The 15,644-nt window shown below is 42.0% G+C and overlaps 1 protein-coding gene across 2 annotated transcripts in view; it reads left to right on the forward strand.

Moving 5' to 3' along the window:
• LOC117807470 (F-box/WD repeat-containing protein 7-like) overlaps nucleotides 1-15,644 on the forward strand; it is a 41,164-nt gene that overhangs the window by 7,130 nt on the left and 18,390 nt on the right. The window contains exon 1 of one of the 2 annotated variants that reach the window (XM_034676784.1): nucleotides 15,193-15,497. The exons of the other annotated variant lie outside the window; for it this stretch is intronic. Within the exon in view, the coding sequence (XP_034532675.1) occupies nucleotides 15,459-15,497 (39 nt within the window). The 5' untranslated portion in view covers nucleotides 15,193-15,458. Of the gene's footprint in view, nucleotides 1-15,192; nucleotides 15,498-15,644 lie in introns of those variants that run through there. 2 annotated transcript variants of the gene reach the window in all.

The following is a 15,644-nucleotide window of genomic DNA, read 5'->3' on the forward strand; positions in this document are numbered from 1 at the left end:
GGCGGCGGCAGCCATATTGGAAATGCTGAACTCAACCTAACTTCATCTAAGCTAGTGTGAGGTAAAGAGGCGACCTTTAGCCTTTTTGCTAACAGCTACAGTGTTACCGCCTGTCAATCAGTCAGCCACGCCCTTATTTGGGCAAAACTCGTAAGTTTCATATCTTCAAAAATAACAAAGTTCACTGTTAGGGAAATTAGCTCTTCAGACCTAAACTGTTTTTTGAACCAGGCTGTAAACATGTTTATTCCTGCTGCAAAGATCGTCTTCTTTGAATGGGTGTGTATGTGGTCTCTGGTGTTTCTGCAGCCAGCCTCTAGTGGACGCTTGATGAACTGCAGTTTTTAACACTTCCACATGGGCTTATTATTTTAAGACCGAAGGTTGCCGCTTGGTTGGAACTTTGTTTTAAACAGGCAATTCCAGCTATCTTAGTTAGCAAAACTGAGTCTTCAACAGTTTGTCAAATTTATATTTTTGGGGAATTTTGCCTTTATTTGATAGGACAGCTGAAGAGAGACAGGAAATGTGGGGAGTAGAGAGTGGGGGAGGACATGCAGGAAATGGTCAAGGCTGGAATGGAACCTGAGACCTCCACAATGAGGGCTATGGCCTCCGTACATGGGGCGCGATTAGACCCCAAATCCCAAATTTGTGCTCTTTAATACTTTTGTGAACCGTTGGAATTTTAGTCGTCCCTTTCAAGGCTCAAAACATTAATTAAATCAAAACCATGTTGGACGTTAAGAGAAGTCATTTAGATTTCTTTCTCATGAGTCATATGTTCAGGGGCTGAAAAAGTGCCAAAACCCGCAGTTCCCTGAGTGTCCACTTGAGGCTGCCTCCAAAAGTGAGCCAGTCCCCATAGAGCCCCATGTTAAAATGTCTAACTTCACAGTACAAATATAAATGTTTAAAGCTTGGTATGAAAAACAGTTTTGGTCTTGATAGCTAGTTTTTCTATAAATGAGAACAGTGTGGAAGGTAATGACGAGTAGGTGCTGCTAGGTGTGAATTATATATGGTCCGAAAATTGACATCTTTGATAGAAATCAAAATCATGGCCTCAAAAAACTGGACCCCAAACTAACACTTCTTAAATACAGTGTATGGTAGAAACACAGATTAAAGAAGTTTGAGATGTTGAGTTGAAGTACAGAAAAGCTCCAAGAGGATATCCCAAAGGAAAGTTCAAGTACCTTAAGATGTGCTGAAACCCAGTACTTAACTAAATGAACTTTGTAACCTGACGCCTGGTTCGTTCAGTGTCCTTGACGAGAGTTCAGTTCGTCCTGAGAGTCGGCAGGAAACATTAACCTGAACGTGCCACGGGTCATTTCCTGTCAGAGGAGCTGATGTCTGATGCGCACGTGAGCGAGCAGGAAGAGTCGATTTTCACGTTGTGGTCTAAACGCCGGGTCAGGTGACACAGACTGACCCACAAAAATGTTAAACCACACATAACAAAAACTAAAGGAACTTTTGTTGATCAGAAGAAAATATTCACTGAGCGTGTCGATGAGTTTTTACATCATTCATTCATAAAGAACAAATCCCCTCATTCATATAAAATCATTACAAACAGGAAATACATGAAGAATTATTACATGTACAAAAACATTCATGATCCCCAGAGGATGAATCCTGCAGACTTTATCTACAGATTATTCCAATGTCAAAGTTTTCACTTCATTAATAAAGTATCTTAACAATTATTAGAAAGATTTAAAAACTAAAAACAGTCATGATCCCCAGAGGATACATCCAGCTGACTTTCATGATCCCCTCACTTTTCTCCAAGCACCACCAGCAGGTTGTTTTTTTATATTGAAATACCTCAACAAATATAAGATGTATTAATTCAATATTTGGTAAAAAAACATTCATGATCCTCAGAGGATGAACCCTGCAAACTTGAATTATCTCCAGACTATTCGAAAGTGCTCTAAGCAGGACAAAGTCTTCACTTAATTAATAAAGTATCTTGACATATATTAAAAAGATTTAAAAACCCAAAACAGTCATGATCCCCAGAGGATACATCAAGCTGACTTTTATGATCTCACTTTTCCCCCAGCACCACCATTAGGTTTAATTTTTATATTGAAATACCTCAACAAATATTAGAATTATTATTTCAATATTCGGTAAAAACATTCATGATCCCCAGAGGATAAATCCCTCCCACATTATTAATGACCTTGCTTTTCCTTTAGCCCTACCACCAGGTGGACCTTAGGACTTATTCAACAAAATGTCCCATCAGTCATCAGGATTATCTCAAAGTTTGATTGAAATATTCATGATCCCCAGAGGATGAATCCTGCAGACCTTATCTCCTGACTTTTCCAAAGTGCTCTAAGGTCAAAGATTTCACTTAATTAAAGAAGTGTCTTAATTATTGGATACATTGGAACACTAAAAGCATTCATGATCCCCAGAGGATGAATCACACCCACAATATTACATTATTTCCTTTAGCTCTACCAGCAGTTCAACATTTGTACTTATTCAACAAAATATCACATTATTTATTAGGATTATCACAAAGTTTGATACAGACATTCATGATCCCCAGAGGATGAATTTCAATAACTTTAATGATCCTATGGCGTCTTCCCTGAAGTTTCACTTGTATAACTAAATATCTGAACACTTATTAGATGTATTTGTTTCAGACATTCATGATCCCCTGAAGATGGATCCTGCTGACTTAAACCATCACCTTGTGAGGTTTTATTGAGCATGTATGGGAAAGTGGACTAGCCTTGTAATCCGGATGTTAGGGAGAGCTAGACTTATATTTAAAGTTCTGATTGGTGCGAGGGAGATCTGTCAGGTTCCTCTGATGTATTCCTGTATCACACCCGTAAACCGACCAGTGTAGATGTATCGTTAACAGACTCTGTGTTCATGTCAGATCTCATCAATAACAGCAATAAGCTAAAGAAACACTGTCTCTGTTTCTTTGACTCAAACACGCCTGAACACTCCCTCATACCCTTTGTGTGTGTGTGTGTGTGTGTGTGTGTGTGTGTAGTAACATTCCAGCTCTGGGCAGCTCTCCAGCCCATCAGGTCCACCACACCGATCTCGCCGAGTCAGCGCACCACACACACACACTCATGCACACACATTCCTGGAGCTGCGGCAGCATTCCTGAAGTCTTGTGCTCGTCAGCAGGACGGAGGTTTGAACCTGCGACCTTCGTGATACGGTGCAGTCTCTCTGCGACCCGTTATACGCTCGGGCCTGACGATTAATCACGTCCACGGAGACTACGCCACAAAGACAGGCCCTCAGTTTATTTTAATTCAGGTGTTAACGTCACCTGTCCGCATGACGTTAGCTTACATTTGAAGTGAGCCTGGTACTTTGTGCTGAGAGCTGATGAAGCTGAAAAACACTCTGTGTGGCGTCAGACTGTACCGTCATAATATCAAACGTTTCATGTCCATACACAGTGGGACTCCAGTGTTACACTGATTTGGGGCGCAATGTGTGAGTAAGAAGGCGTAGTGATGACGGAGTGCAGAGTTGCAACGTGTAAGAAGCTTCTGATTGGTCGTAACATAGCAACATTTCATCGCAGTGGTCTGTTATTTCCAAGCAGCATCCTCTGGTCTTAAAATATGAAATATGAATAAGAATGTGAAGTTAGACATTTTATCATGGGGACCCTATGGGGCTCTATGGGGCTCTATGGGGACTGGCTCACTTTTGGAGGCAGCCTCAAGTGGACACTCATTGCACTGCGGTTTTTGGCACTTTTTCAGCTCCTCAATATATGGCTTGGACCTAGGGATGGGCAATGTGGAAAATTATGTTATCAGGATTAAAATATTTCATATCAGTCAATATTGATAATTATCGCGATAAATAAAAAATCATTATTTCATTTAAATGTAAAGTCAGATTTTTGCTCCTGAGTGAAAGTTGAAGACAGTTTCTGATGAACTTCTTAAATCCATCATTTCTGACGGTGCTAACAGGAAGCAGGTCTTTAATGTAAAATTTAATTTTTGTGAAGTTTTAGTTCGTAGATTCTTATATTATTTCTCAGATTGAAGTTATTTCCACAATTTGATTTACATTTACAACAAATATATGTCAAATTATATTCTGTGTATCAGTGTAGTAGAGTATTGTTTTGAGTTGTGCTCTCCCCTTTAAGATTACTAAGGGTTACAGGCAGAGTGATGTTGTTTCCCACAGTACAGTGAATGCATCACGCTCGTTCGGTGTTCAGTTGTCCTACGGTCACGGTGGACATTAAAGGTGTTTGAAATGAACAGCAGAAGTTGTCTCTGCTCTTCCTTTACCCACATCCTGAAAGTAGATTTAATGAAGTGTATTAAGTTAATAGTTAACACAGACTCAGAGAGTCAGCACAGTGTCAGACTAATCACTCGCTGTCCATCGACTCAGCTGGGAAAATGGTCGGCCGGACGGGACTCGAACCGGCGACCCGTGCAACGAGGACTGTAGCCTCTGTATGTGGGGCGCTTAGACCGCTAGGCCACCAGCGCCCCATAACTCCGTATTTTTGAAGATATTAAACTTACGAGTTTTGCCCAAATAAGGACATGCCTGACTTGATTGACACCCTGTAGCTGTTAGCGAAAAGGTTGAAGCCCCGCCTCTTTACCTCACACTAGTTTGGACGAAGTTAGGTTGAGTTCAGCATTTCCAATATGGCTGCCGCCGATGATTGGCTTCAAAACAGATGGGTGACGTCATGGATACTACGTCCATTATTCATACTGTCTATGGTTATTCCTTGATAGCAGACCGTTGTTTGGAATGTGGATTTGATCCCAGACTCTGGCAGACTGACTATCATGAGATCCATCAGCAGAAAGAAGTCTGGTTAATTTGATGTCGGCTTGTTTTCGGTGGGAAAACCATAAAGAGACGAAAACAGCAGTAGGCAAAACAGAAACCTACTAAATTGAAGATGGCAGATGGAGTCAACACAGGGGATGTTTGACAACAATGAATCCATACTCCTGTTGTTTCTTCAGAGCCTCAGGGGACCCCGAACTGTCTGAGTGTGTTTTTATTTTGTTCCTCTCCTCAGAAGCCGGAGCAGAGCGTACGGCAGAGAAAAATCAATGTTAGGATTCCATACTGCCGTCGAGTATAAAAAGAATGTATGAATGTTCAGGAGTGTTCCACATACAGATTCTCTTTGATTGCTTCATCTCCGTGGCAACCCTGCGGTGCTGCATTCTAATTGGTCGGTGTTGTTAGTTCCGTTGCAGCGCCGACCTGAAGACGTGTGTGTGTGTTCAAGTGAGTTTCTGGGTCCGTCTGTGTGAACGGGGCGTAAAGAGGAACAGGTGCTCTACTGTCCTGTCCTCCGTGAACACACACACACACACACACACACACCACACACACACACACACACACACACACACACACACACTCTGAGTGTTTTACAGTGTGTCACTCGACACCTGAAGAATGTCCGTAAACCTTGAGACTTAAGTTGTTCACGCGCTCCCCCGCTTTGTTTTTCTTTCTCTGCATTCCCTTTAAATCTTCAAAGACACATTTCTTTCCCTCCTTTTTACTTCATTTCCTTTTTTTTAATCTTTTCATTTCTCTTGTTGTTGCTTTTGCTTTAAATTTCTTACTCTTAACAAGGACTGCATGACAAACTATAGTCATATCAATTGGCAGAAATAAGTCTGGTTAATTTGATGTCGGCTTTTTTACGATGGGAAAACCATAAAGAGATGAAAACAGCTGTAGGCAAAAAAAACTACAAATTGAAGATGGCAGATGGAGTCAACACAAATAAATGAAATATTTTATTATCACTTATCATTCCAATATTACTTTTTTTTTTTTTTTTTTTTTAAGTTGTGTTTTTTGGCATTTTTGCCATTATGACAGGACAGCTGAAGAGAGACAGGAAACATGGGGAGTAGAGAGCTGGGGAAGACATGCAGCACATGGTCACGTCTGGGAATCGAACCGGCAACCTTTGCAACAAGGGATATCGCCTCTGCATGTGGGACGCTTAGACCGCTAGGCCACCAGCGCCACCCGATAACACATTTTCCCCCAATAGAAATAACAAATAAAAGTAGCTTCCATTTAAATATCAACTAGCAGGTGGCGGTATGCTATCTTTCATTACCATAGACAGTATAAATAATGGACGTCGTATCCGTGACATCACCCATCTGTTTCTGATGCACTGGTTTGAGGGCCAATTGGCGGCGGCGGCAGCCATATTGGAAATGTTGAACTCAACATAACTACTGTCGAGCGATTGTGACGTAAAGAGGCGGGCTTTGAGCCTCCTCGCCAACAGCTACAGTGTTCCCGCCTGTCAATCAAGTCAACTGTGCCTCTCATTGGAAGACTCATAATCTCAATATCTTTGAAATTTCTGCGTTATGAATAAATTCCCCCCCGTACAGTGTGTGCCGATCAAGAAATGAACGATCCAGACTACACTTTTAAAGATCGTCTTCTTTGAATGGGTGTGTATGTGGTTTCCGGTACTTCCAGAGCCAGCCTCTAGTGGACACTCGATGAACTGCAGTTTTTAGCACTTCCACATTGGCTTCATATTTTCAGACCGGAGATTGCCGCTTGTTCATTACATACAGAGAAGAAGAACAAGCACAGCCTATAACAACAAGCTATAACGAGAGTAAAAATGGCGTCGCCGGTGTGGATGTATTCTCTGTTTAAGAGCATAATAACACAGGGGAGACTTGCAGAGCGTGTGCAGGCGTTCAAAGAGAAGGAGAAAAAGTCTATAACTTTTTAAAAGATTTTATTGAACTTTTCAAAGGCTTGGTACATGGCAAACTCAATATGTTTCTCCATACAGGAACCGGTAATATATAGTTAACAATTGACTCTGGCGACAGACTTAGCAAAAAAAGACAACACAAAAAAGAAAAGAAAAAAAGAAAGGCAGCAGGTAGAAAAGAAAGTGGATACATAATAATAACTAATGTGTTCATGTACAGTATCTGTATCCATGTACACTTGTACATGCACTCATACCTTCATACATACATAAAGTCATACAGGCACTTGGAAAATGGCAGCGAAGATGTCTTGAAGAAATACAAAGCAGCGTTTAGCTAGCATTGGTGGAGTGCTGTAGTGCCGATTCAACAGAACCACTGAAAGTTGCTCCAAACTAACCCAAAGCTAAATAATCAAATCAGTGAGTCTAAAGATTTCACTTTGATTTATCGGACCGATTCGTATCACGCACCTCTAATATTTCTGTTCCTCTCTCACAGATCTACCTTCGTGTTTTTACAGTACCAGCTCGAGTGGCGTCTAAGCCACGTGCTTCATTCATAACATTATTTATTTACCGAGTCTGTTTCCATTCCAACTTTGTCACATTTTGTAAGTATCACTGACTCTACCACCTAAACCATGGGTAACATCTTATTTGGGTCGCTTGTAGTTTGTTTAATATTTCAGTTTTAACATTTCCCTCTGGGTTTAATGCTGGAATTGAAAATATACATAAAAAGAAATGGACAAAAACTCTTTTCTCTTTTTACAGAAATGTTAAAGGTCAGACTTGGTAAGACCTTCATCAGGTCTTTGACTGTGACTCAGATTCATTGTCGATCTGTTGCTCACATTAAATTATTGATGCAGACAGAGCTTCCCGTTCTTCTTTCCCTTTCTGCTTTACTCACCTTCCTTCCTTCCTTTCTTCCTTCCCTCCTTCCTTCTCCTTATCCTGGACACAGTTGATTCTTGATTCCTCCCCTGAGAGCGATTGCAGCTCAGACACACTCACACACGGTTACTCATTAAAATATACATGAGCACTAAGTCCCTAACATCCCTGCAACACTCCCTGCATTCATTATAGATGAACACACACACTGAACTACACACACACACACACACACACACAAACACACACACACACACACACACACACACACACACACACACACACGGACCTCTCTGCAGCCCGAGTGTTTATTTGCCTTATAAAGAACCTGTTGTTTGCTGCATTGCACCTCTATAATCTGTCCCCCCGGAAACACGGCAGCTTCTGTGTTTGAATCCCGTCAGCTTGATCACCAAACCATCTGCTCTGATGACCGACGTGGTGTCACACATTTTAAAAACACATTCATCTGAGGACACAAGCCCTCACACTAACGACATCCTGATATCTATGGAAACAGCCCGTGTCTTTTTGAAGTCCTGAAAATCTCCCAAACTAGCGTGGAAACATTTTTTACACTCGCTTTCATTCGTCATCTCCTCTGACATGATTTGCGCCGCAGTTGCAGACACACTCCGGGTTAAATGCTGGCTAGTTGGTCACTGAAGCCTCTTTGGCAACCTCAAGCTGTGAGAATTGAAACCAATTCGGAAGTGTTAAAAACTGCAGTTCATCGAGTGTCCACTAGAGGCTGGCTCTGGAAGTACCGGAAACCACATACACATCAATTCAAAAAAGCCGATCTTTACAGCAGAAATAAACATGTTTACAGCCTGGTTCAAAAGACGAGTGTAGTCTGGATAGCTCATTTCTCGATTGGCACACACTGTACAGGGGGTGAATTTTTTCATCAATCCATCCATCTTCCTCTGCTTATCCGGGTCCGGTCGGGGGACAGCAGCCTCAGCAGGGAAGCCCAGACACTCCTCTCCCCGGTCACTTCCACCAGCTCTTCTGGGAGGATACCGAGGCGTTCCCAGGCCAGCTGAGAGATATAATCCTGTCAGCGTGTCCTGGGTCTTCCCTGTGGCCTCCTCTGAGACGGACATGCCCGAAACACCTCCCAAGGGAGACGTCCGGGAGGCATCCTGACCAGATGCCCAACCACCTCATCTGGAGCAGCGGCTCTGCTTTGTGCCTCTCCCGGATGTCTGAACTCCTGACCCTCTCTCTAAGGCTGAGCCCAGACACCCTGCAGAGGAAGCTCATTTCGGCCGCTTGTATTGGCGACCTTGTTCTTTCGGTCACTACCCACAGCTCGTGACCGTAGGTGAGGGTGGGAACATAGATTGACCGGTAAATTGGGAGCTTTGCCTTCTGGCTCAGGTCTCTCTTCACCAAAACAGACCGGTACAGCGTCCGCATCACTGCAGACGCCGCCCCGATCCGTCTGTCAATCTTGCACTTGAATTTTATCATATCACGGCAATTTCAAAGATATTAAGATTAGAAGTTTTCCATAATTAGAGGCACAGCTGACTTGATTGACAGGCGGGAACACTGTAGCTGTTGGCTAAGAGGCTCAAAGTCGGCCTCTTCATGTCACACTCGCTCGACCTGAAGTTAGGTTGTGTTCAGCATTTCCAATATGGCTGCCACTGCCATTTGGCCTCAAAACAGCGCTTCAGAAACAGATGGGTGACATCACAGATACTACGTCCATTATGTCTACACTTTATGGTTTTCTCGCGATATGCAACTAGTAAAAGGAACCACAACTATGAGCTGGTCTAGACCGTGCTCTATGCTCTATTATTAACAAAGACCCAACATCAAGACCGGATCAGATCCAGTCCCATCTTACAGACAGGACTCAGTCTGATCTCATCTTAATCCACCATGAGCAGAGCACTTTGCAGCATTTAGCAAGTTACAGTGGCAAGGACAAACTTCCTTTAACAGGCAGAAACCTCCAGCAGGACCAGACTCATGTTAGACACACATCTGCTGAGACCGGGTTATCGTCAATATATTGTTTCGCGATTATTGCGACCGCCCAATTTAGTTTCAAAGACTTTGCAGAAACTTTATCAGAGCGTTTCTACTGTACTTTACTTTTTATACACACACACACACACACACACACACACACACACACACACACACACACACACACACACAGATGAAACATCATCTGCAAAAAATCAATCCTTCACACATTCCTCTGATCTTCTCTCTCACTCTCTCTCTCTCTTTATTGATTCTTCACACACTTGTAGGCTAATCTAGCCAGCTACACATTCTCACTCACGCACACACAAACACACACACACACACACACACACACACACACACACACACACACACACACACACGCACACTACAAATGGAGGACACATCTGTCTGATTCTTTGAAGTGGTTTTTGTGTTTCCAGAGTCTGACAGTAGTTAGCTGCGAGGGTAACACACACACACACACAAACACACACACACACACACACACACACACACACACACACACACACATGGTCCTTCAGTGTGGGAAAGAGTCAGCTGTTTTAATGCATTACACACACACACACTCACAATAGACTTGGATTTTACAAGACCATCAGAAGCGGGGACTCAGTGGGTCTGCATACCAGAGAGAGAAAGGGAGAGAGAGAGAGAGAGAGAGAGGGAGGGCGAGTTCAAAAGACAAAAAGAAAAGCGGGGAGAAAGATGAAAGAGATGGATGTTTGTCTTTTCATGCATTTTAATAAATAATAAACTTTACCATTGATGTTTTATCTTGAGTATAACTAACCCCTAATTGTTAAAAATGAGAATGATAAACCGCAGTTGTTCACTTTCACTATAAAAATACACTCAACTCTGACATCAGCTAACATTTTTTAAATTAGCATAAAAGTGTAAAAAATGTTAAGTTGTACTCTGACTTCTAAGAGTACAATCTCGGAATTCACAAGAATGCGATATGCCTCTTTGGAAAAGGGTCAACTTTTACGGTAACCGGTTGTAGCTAGCGGTTAGCGTTAAACGACTTTTAGCCAAAACATCTCCCTGTGTCACGTTGTTTACAGTCCAGTTTTCCTACCTCCCTTTCCAGATAAATCTGCAAAGTAAATGTTGTCATTTTTTGGTTGTTACGTACCATGGCGTAGTGCCTTTTCTTGTGTTTCTGATGAGTCTCAGTTTCACTGTAAATAGTAAGTAACATTGAGGCTTCACTCTGGCATACTTTGATGATTTGAACACAAAAAATATCACTTTATTTTTGCGTGATTTTCTACTTAGTAGTTACAAGTATTAAATTTGTAGAAATAACAACAGCATGGTGTCCCGTTAGTCTGTATTTTGATGAGTCCCAGGTTCACTGTAAATGGTAAATCATAAAGAGGCTTCACTGGCTTACCTTGGCGGTATGGACCTGAAAGAGAAACTTTTGATCGTCCTTGTAATTAACAGATCTTAAATTTGCTGAAATAACAACATCATGGTGTCCTGTCTGTGCTTTGGTGAGTCCCAGTTTTACTGTAAAATGTAAGTTACGTAGAGGCTTCACCATGGTTTACCTTGGTGATATGAACCTAAAAAAGAACCCTGTAATTTTCTTGTAATCAACAGATCTTAAATTTGATGAAATAATAACATCATGGAGTCCCGTCTGTATTTTGGTTAGTCCCAGTTTCACTGTAAATTGTATATTATGTAGAAGCTTCACTGGCTTACTTTGGGGTATGAACCCAAAAAAGAAACTTGTGATTGTCCTTGAAATTCACAGATCTTAAGTTTGCTGAAATAACAACATAATGGTATCCTGTCTGTGCTTTGGTGAGTCCCAGCTTCACTGTAAAAGGTAAATCCAACAGAGGCCTCACTGGCTTACTTTGGCGGTATGAACCTGAAAGAGAAACTTTTGATTGTCCTTGTAATTAACGGATCTTAAATTTGCTGAAATAACAACATCATGGTGTCCTGTCTGTGCTTTGGTGAGTCCCAGTTTTACTGTAAAATGTAAGTTACGTAGAGGCTTCACCATGGTTTACCTTGGTGATATGAACCTAAAAAAGAACCCTGTAATTTTCTTGTAATCAACAGATCTTAAATTTGATGAAATAATAACATCATGGAGTCCCGTCTGTATTTTGGTTAGTCCCAGTTTCACTGTAAATTGTATATTATGTAGAAGCTTCACTGGCTTACTTTGGGGTATGAACCCAAAAAAGAAACTTGTGATTGTCCTTGAAATTCACAGATCTTAAGTTTGCTGAAATAACAACATAATGGTATCCTGTCTGTGCTTTGGTGAGTCCCAGTTTCACTGTAAAAGGTAAATCCAACAGAGGCCTCACTGGCTTACTTTGGCGGTATGAACCTGAAAGAGAAACTTGTGATTGTCCTTGTAATTAACAGATCTAAAGTTTCTGAAATCACAACATCATGGTGTCCCATTGGTCTGTATTTTGGTGAGTCTCAGTTTCACCGTTAACAGATAATCATATAGAGGCTTCACTGTGGATAACCTTGGCGGTATGACCATGAAAGAGAAACTTGTGATTCTCCTTGTTATTAACAGATCTAAAGTTTCTGAAATAACAACATTATGGTGTCCAGTCTGTATTTTGGTGAGTCTCAGTTTCACTGTAAACAGTAAATCATATAGAGGCTTCACTGTCTTATTTTGGTGGTATGAACCAGAAAGAGACACTTTTGATTGCCCTTCTAATTAACAGATCTTAAGTTTGTCAAAATAACAACATCATGGTGTCCCGTCTGTATTTTGGTGAGTCTCAGTTTCACAGTAAATCATATAGAGGCTTCACTGTGGCTTACTTTGGTGGTATGAACCTAAAAACTGAGACTTCTCATCACTTTCATATTCAGAACATCAGGGAACAGTCAGTGTGATATAAACCATCACAAACACATCTGTGAGTCAGGATACACAGAAAGTCAAATATCTGCAGGGCTGTATGCACCACATTACTTTCCACTCCACAGGGGGGTCTGTTTATGTTTCCTATATACATCTGACACTATGAAGACAAACCCACTCTATAGTCTGAATGCCTGTGTTCAGGTTAGTTATGGCAAAGAGTTGTAGGAATAGTAGAGTTTGTAGTTGTAGGGGAGAAAAAAAAGAAAAGGAAGGAGATGGAGAATAAAATATGAGGAAGAGGCCTCCAGGTATGAAAGGAGGCCAGGAATAAAGAAGGAAAGATGACAGGAAGAAAAAATGAGGGATGGGAGAATGTAGGGGAAAAAGACAGAAAGAAGAAGAGGCTGAACAGGTGATAGAGGAGGAGGAGGTGTGTTGTTTTGTCTCTCCAGGCTCTGGGTGAAGGTTTGACCTCCCAAATTATCCCCCTGCATCTCCTAAACACCGTCTGACCTGTTTGTGTGTGTGTGCGTGTGTGTGTGTGCGTGTGTGTGTGTGTGTGTGTGCGTGTGCGTGCCTGTGCCTGTGGGAGTTTCAGTGTGTCGACCTGTGGGTCAATCAGCTGTGAGAAAGCTGTGACCTCCACCTCCCCCTCACTTTGCGTCTGAATGTTTGTAGCTCAAGGGATGACACTGTCACTCCTCCTTTCCTTTCCACACTGAAATATCTTAATAACTATTTCATGGTTCCTATGACAGCTAGCTTAGCTTAGCATAAAGGCTAGCAGGTTAGCAATGAGGGGACCCAGCAGCCGAGTTGAACCTGATTGATCTTCCCTGTAAATATAAAGAAATATAATTCCTCTTTTCAAGTTTTGATAAGCTTTGTCGTGACCTTTAGCGTCTTTAAGCTAAATGTTTTGGTTTATTAGCGTTAAACTTTACTGTGTGGTCCACCTTCACTTGTTTTCAAACAGCAACAGTAATAGCCTTGCTTGTGCGTAAGTTGAAGCATTTAGCAGAATCAGATGTTTTCTTTGTTTTTGGTGGTGGAGACCAAAAACAGAGCATCAAGTAGCCAGAGGCACTATTTTGCTCTGCAGGCAGAGTGTGTTATGGCTCGTTTCCACCAAGCGGTCTGATATGGAACTGTACAGTTTGGTACGGGTCGGATCGGTAACGCCTGATCCTGTTTGCGTTTCCACAGCCAACCGTGCCCTACTTGGTGGGCGGCGTGTAAGCTGGATGCCGATAGCCGCGTCAGCTACGTAATAGCGTGATGTCATGGCAGCGGGACACAGTGTACCCCGCTAATAAATGCAACGAAGAAGAAAACCCAGAGGAAAGTCTGCACCTCCGCGGTCGACCATGGAACGCTGTTTCTTGACGCCATCTTCCAAACAAAAAAAGTTATCTTCCCGAAGTCCACTGGAGATTTAAACATGGCGGGGTTATGTGTTGTTCATTTTACACATTTTACATTTTGCGGGATCAGCCAGCGGTGTCTTCGTACATGCGTGACACAGTCAGAATGCTGAGGGATGAACGCCTCCTGCTCTGAATACAGCAGCATCCACTGCTCGTTGAGTAGAGTAAGAACGATACATGCTTTCACGTCAGTCTCCAAGAGTCTAAATTTAACACCAGAAAAAGTTGCTAGATTTGTTGCTAGTCGCTTTTTTGAAGAAGGGTCGCTAGAGGGGTCTGAAAACTTGCTAAATATTAGAGGTGTGAAAAAATATCGATACAGCAATATATTGTGATACTTTGACCTCCATATGATATCGATATTTCAACTCTTAATATTCATATTTTTTTAATAATAAAAATGCACATTTTAGCCGAGTTTGAACAAAAATACAACTACAGTATTTCAAAAACAATAAAGTGGAAAAGTTGTTTTCAACCAAATAGTTTTGAGTTAATTTGTCCTTTCAATTTTGAGTAATATTGTGTGATTTACATATATACCATCCCTACTTTTTCTTAGTTAACTGTGTAGAATATCGCAATATATCACAATATTGTGATATCGTGATATATCGTGATACTATCGTATTGTGACCCAAGTATCGTGATGCGTATCGTATTGTGAGGTACTTGGCAATACTCATCCCTACTAAATATAGGGACAAAGTTGCTAGAATAAATCATATAAATCATTTAAAATCAATAAAATAATCTTCAATCAATGTTTTTTGGACGTGTTTGTATTTTAAGTTAGTAGCCGGGTAATAAGCGGACAAGTCGAGACCCCAACGCGAACCCTGAAGGGATTCTATTCCCCATAACTACCTGCTAACTGTACATTATGCCTGACTTAGTTAATGATTAATATGTAAATATATGTATTTAAATATTAAACTCCAGCTTAGCGTGTTCACCTGTGGACCGTTAGTGACGTCAGTCCGTTCTAGAACGTCAGAGAGTAGCTTCAAAGAAGTAGAACGTTGTAACATTCTACTCAGCATTCTAATCACACACACACACACACACACACACACACACACACACACACACACACACACACACACACACACACACACACACACGCTGCACGCGGCTCCACCCCTCCCTCCCTCCCTCTCTCTCTCACGAGGCGGAGAGAGGCATGTCCCTGCGTGTTCCTGTGGTCGAGAGAGAGAGAGAGAGAGGGAGAGAGAGAGAGAGAGAGAGAGAGAGTCCTCCTCAGTGAATCCTGAAGCAGCAGCAGCAGCAGCACGAGCTTCAGACGCGCTGCTCTCACATTCATATTCCTCATCGATTAACCGATTTAACCGGATGGATTGTTGACGTCGCTCCGGATCTTCGTGTTTCGGGGTTCTGGATTTACCTGGTCCACCTGTGATCCCTCTTTATTTGGCGTGTCTCGCGGGGCTGTACCTACCGGGGGGCAGCCATGGGGTTCTACGGCACCCTGAAGCTCATCTTCTACAAAGTGAGTATCGATCATATAACGATTATATATCGGATCGATCGGCTGACGTCAGCAGCTGATGCGGGTTCTCTTGTTTAATTGAGTCGTTGAGGAATTCAAGGTTGTCAGGCTCGTGCGGCACCGGGATGACAAGGCGTTTCTCCCTGA

Source organism: Notolabrus celidotus, chromosome 23 (genome assembly GCF_009762535.1).
Source record: "Notolabrus celidotus isolate fNotCel1 chromosome 23, fNotCel1.pri, whole genome shotgun sequence".
Classification (NCBI taxonomy): Eukaryota; Metazoa; Chordata; class Actinopteri; order Labriformes; family Labridae; genus Notolabrus; species Notolabrus celidotus.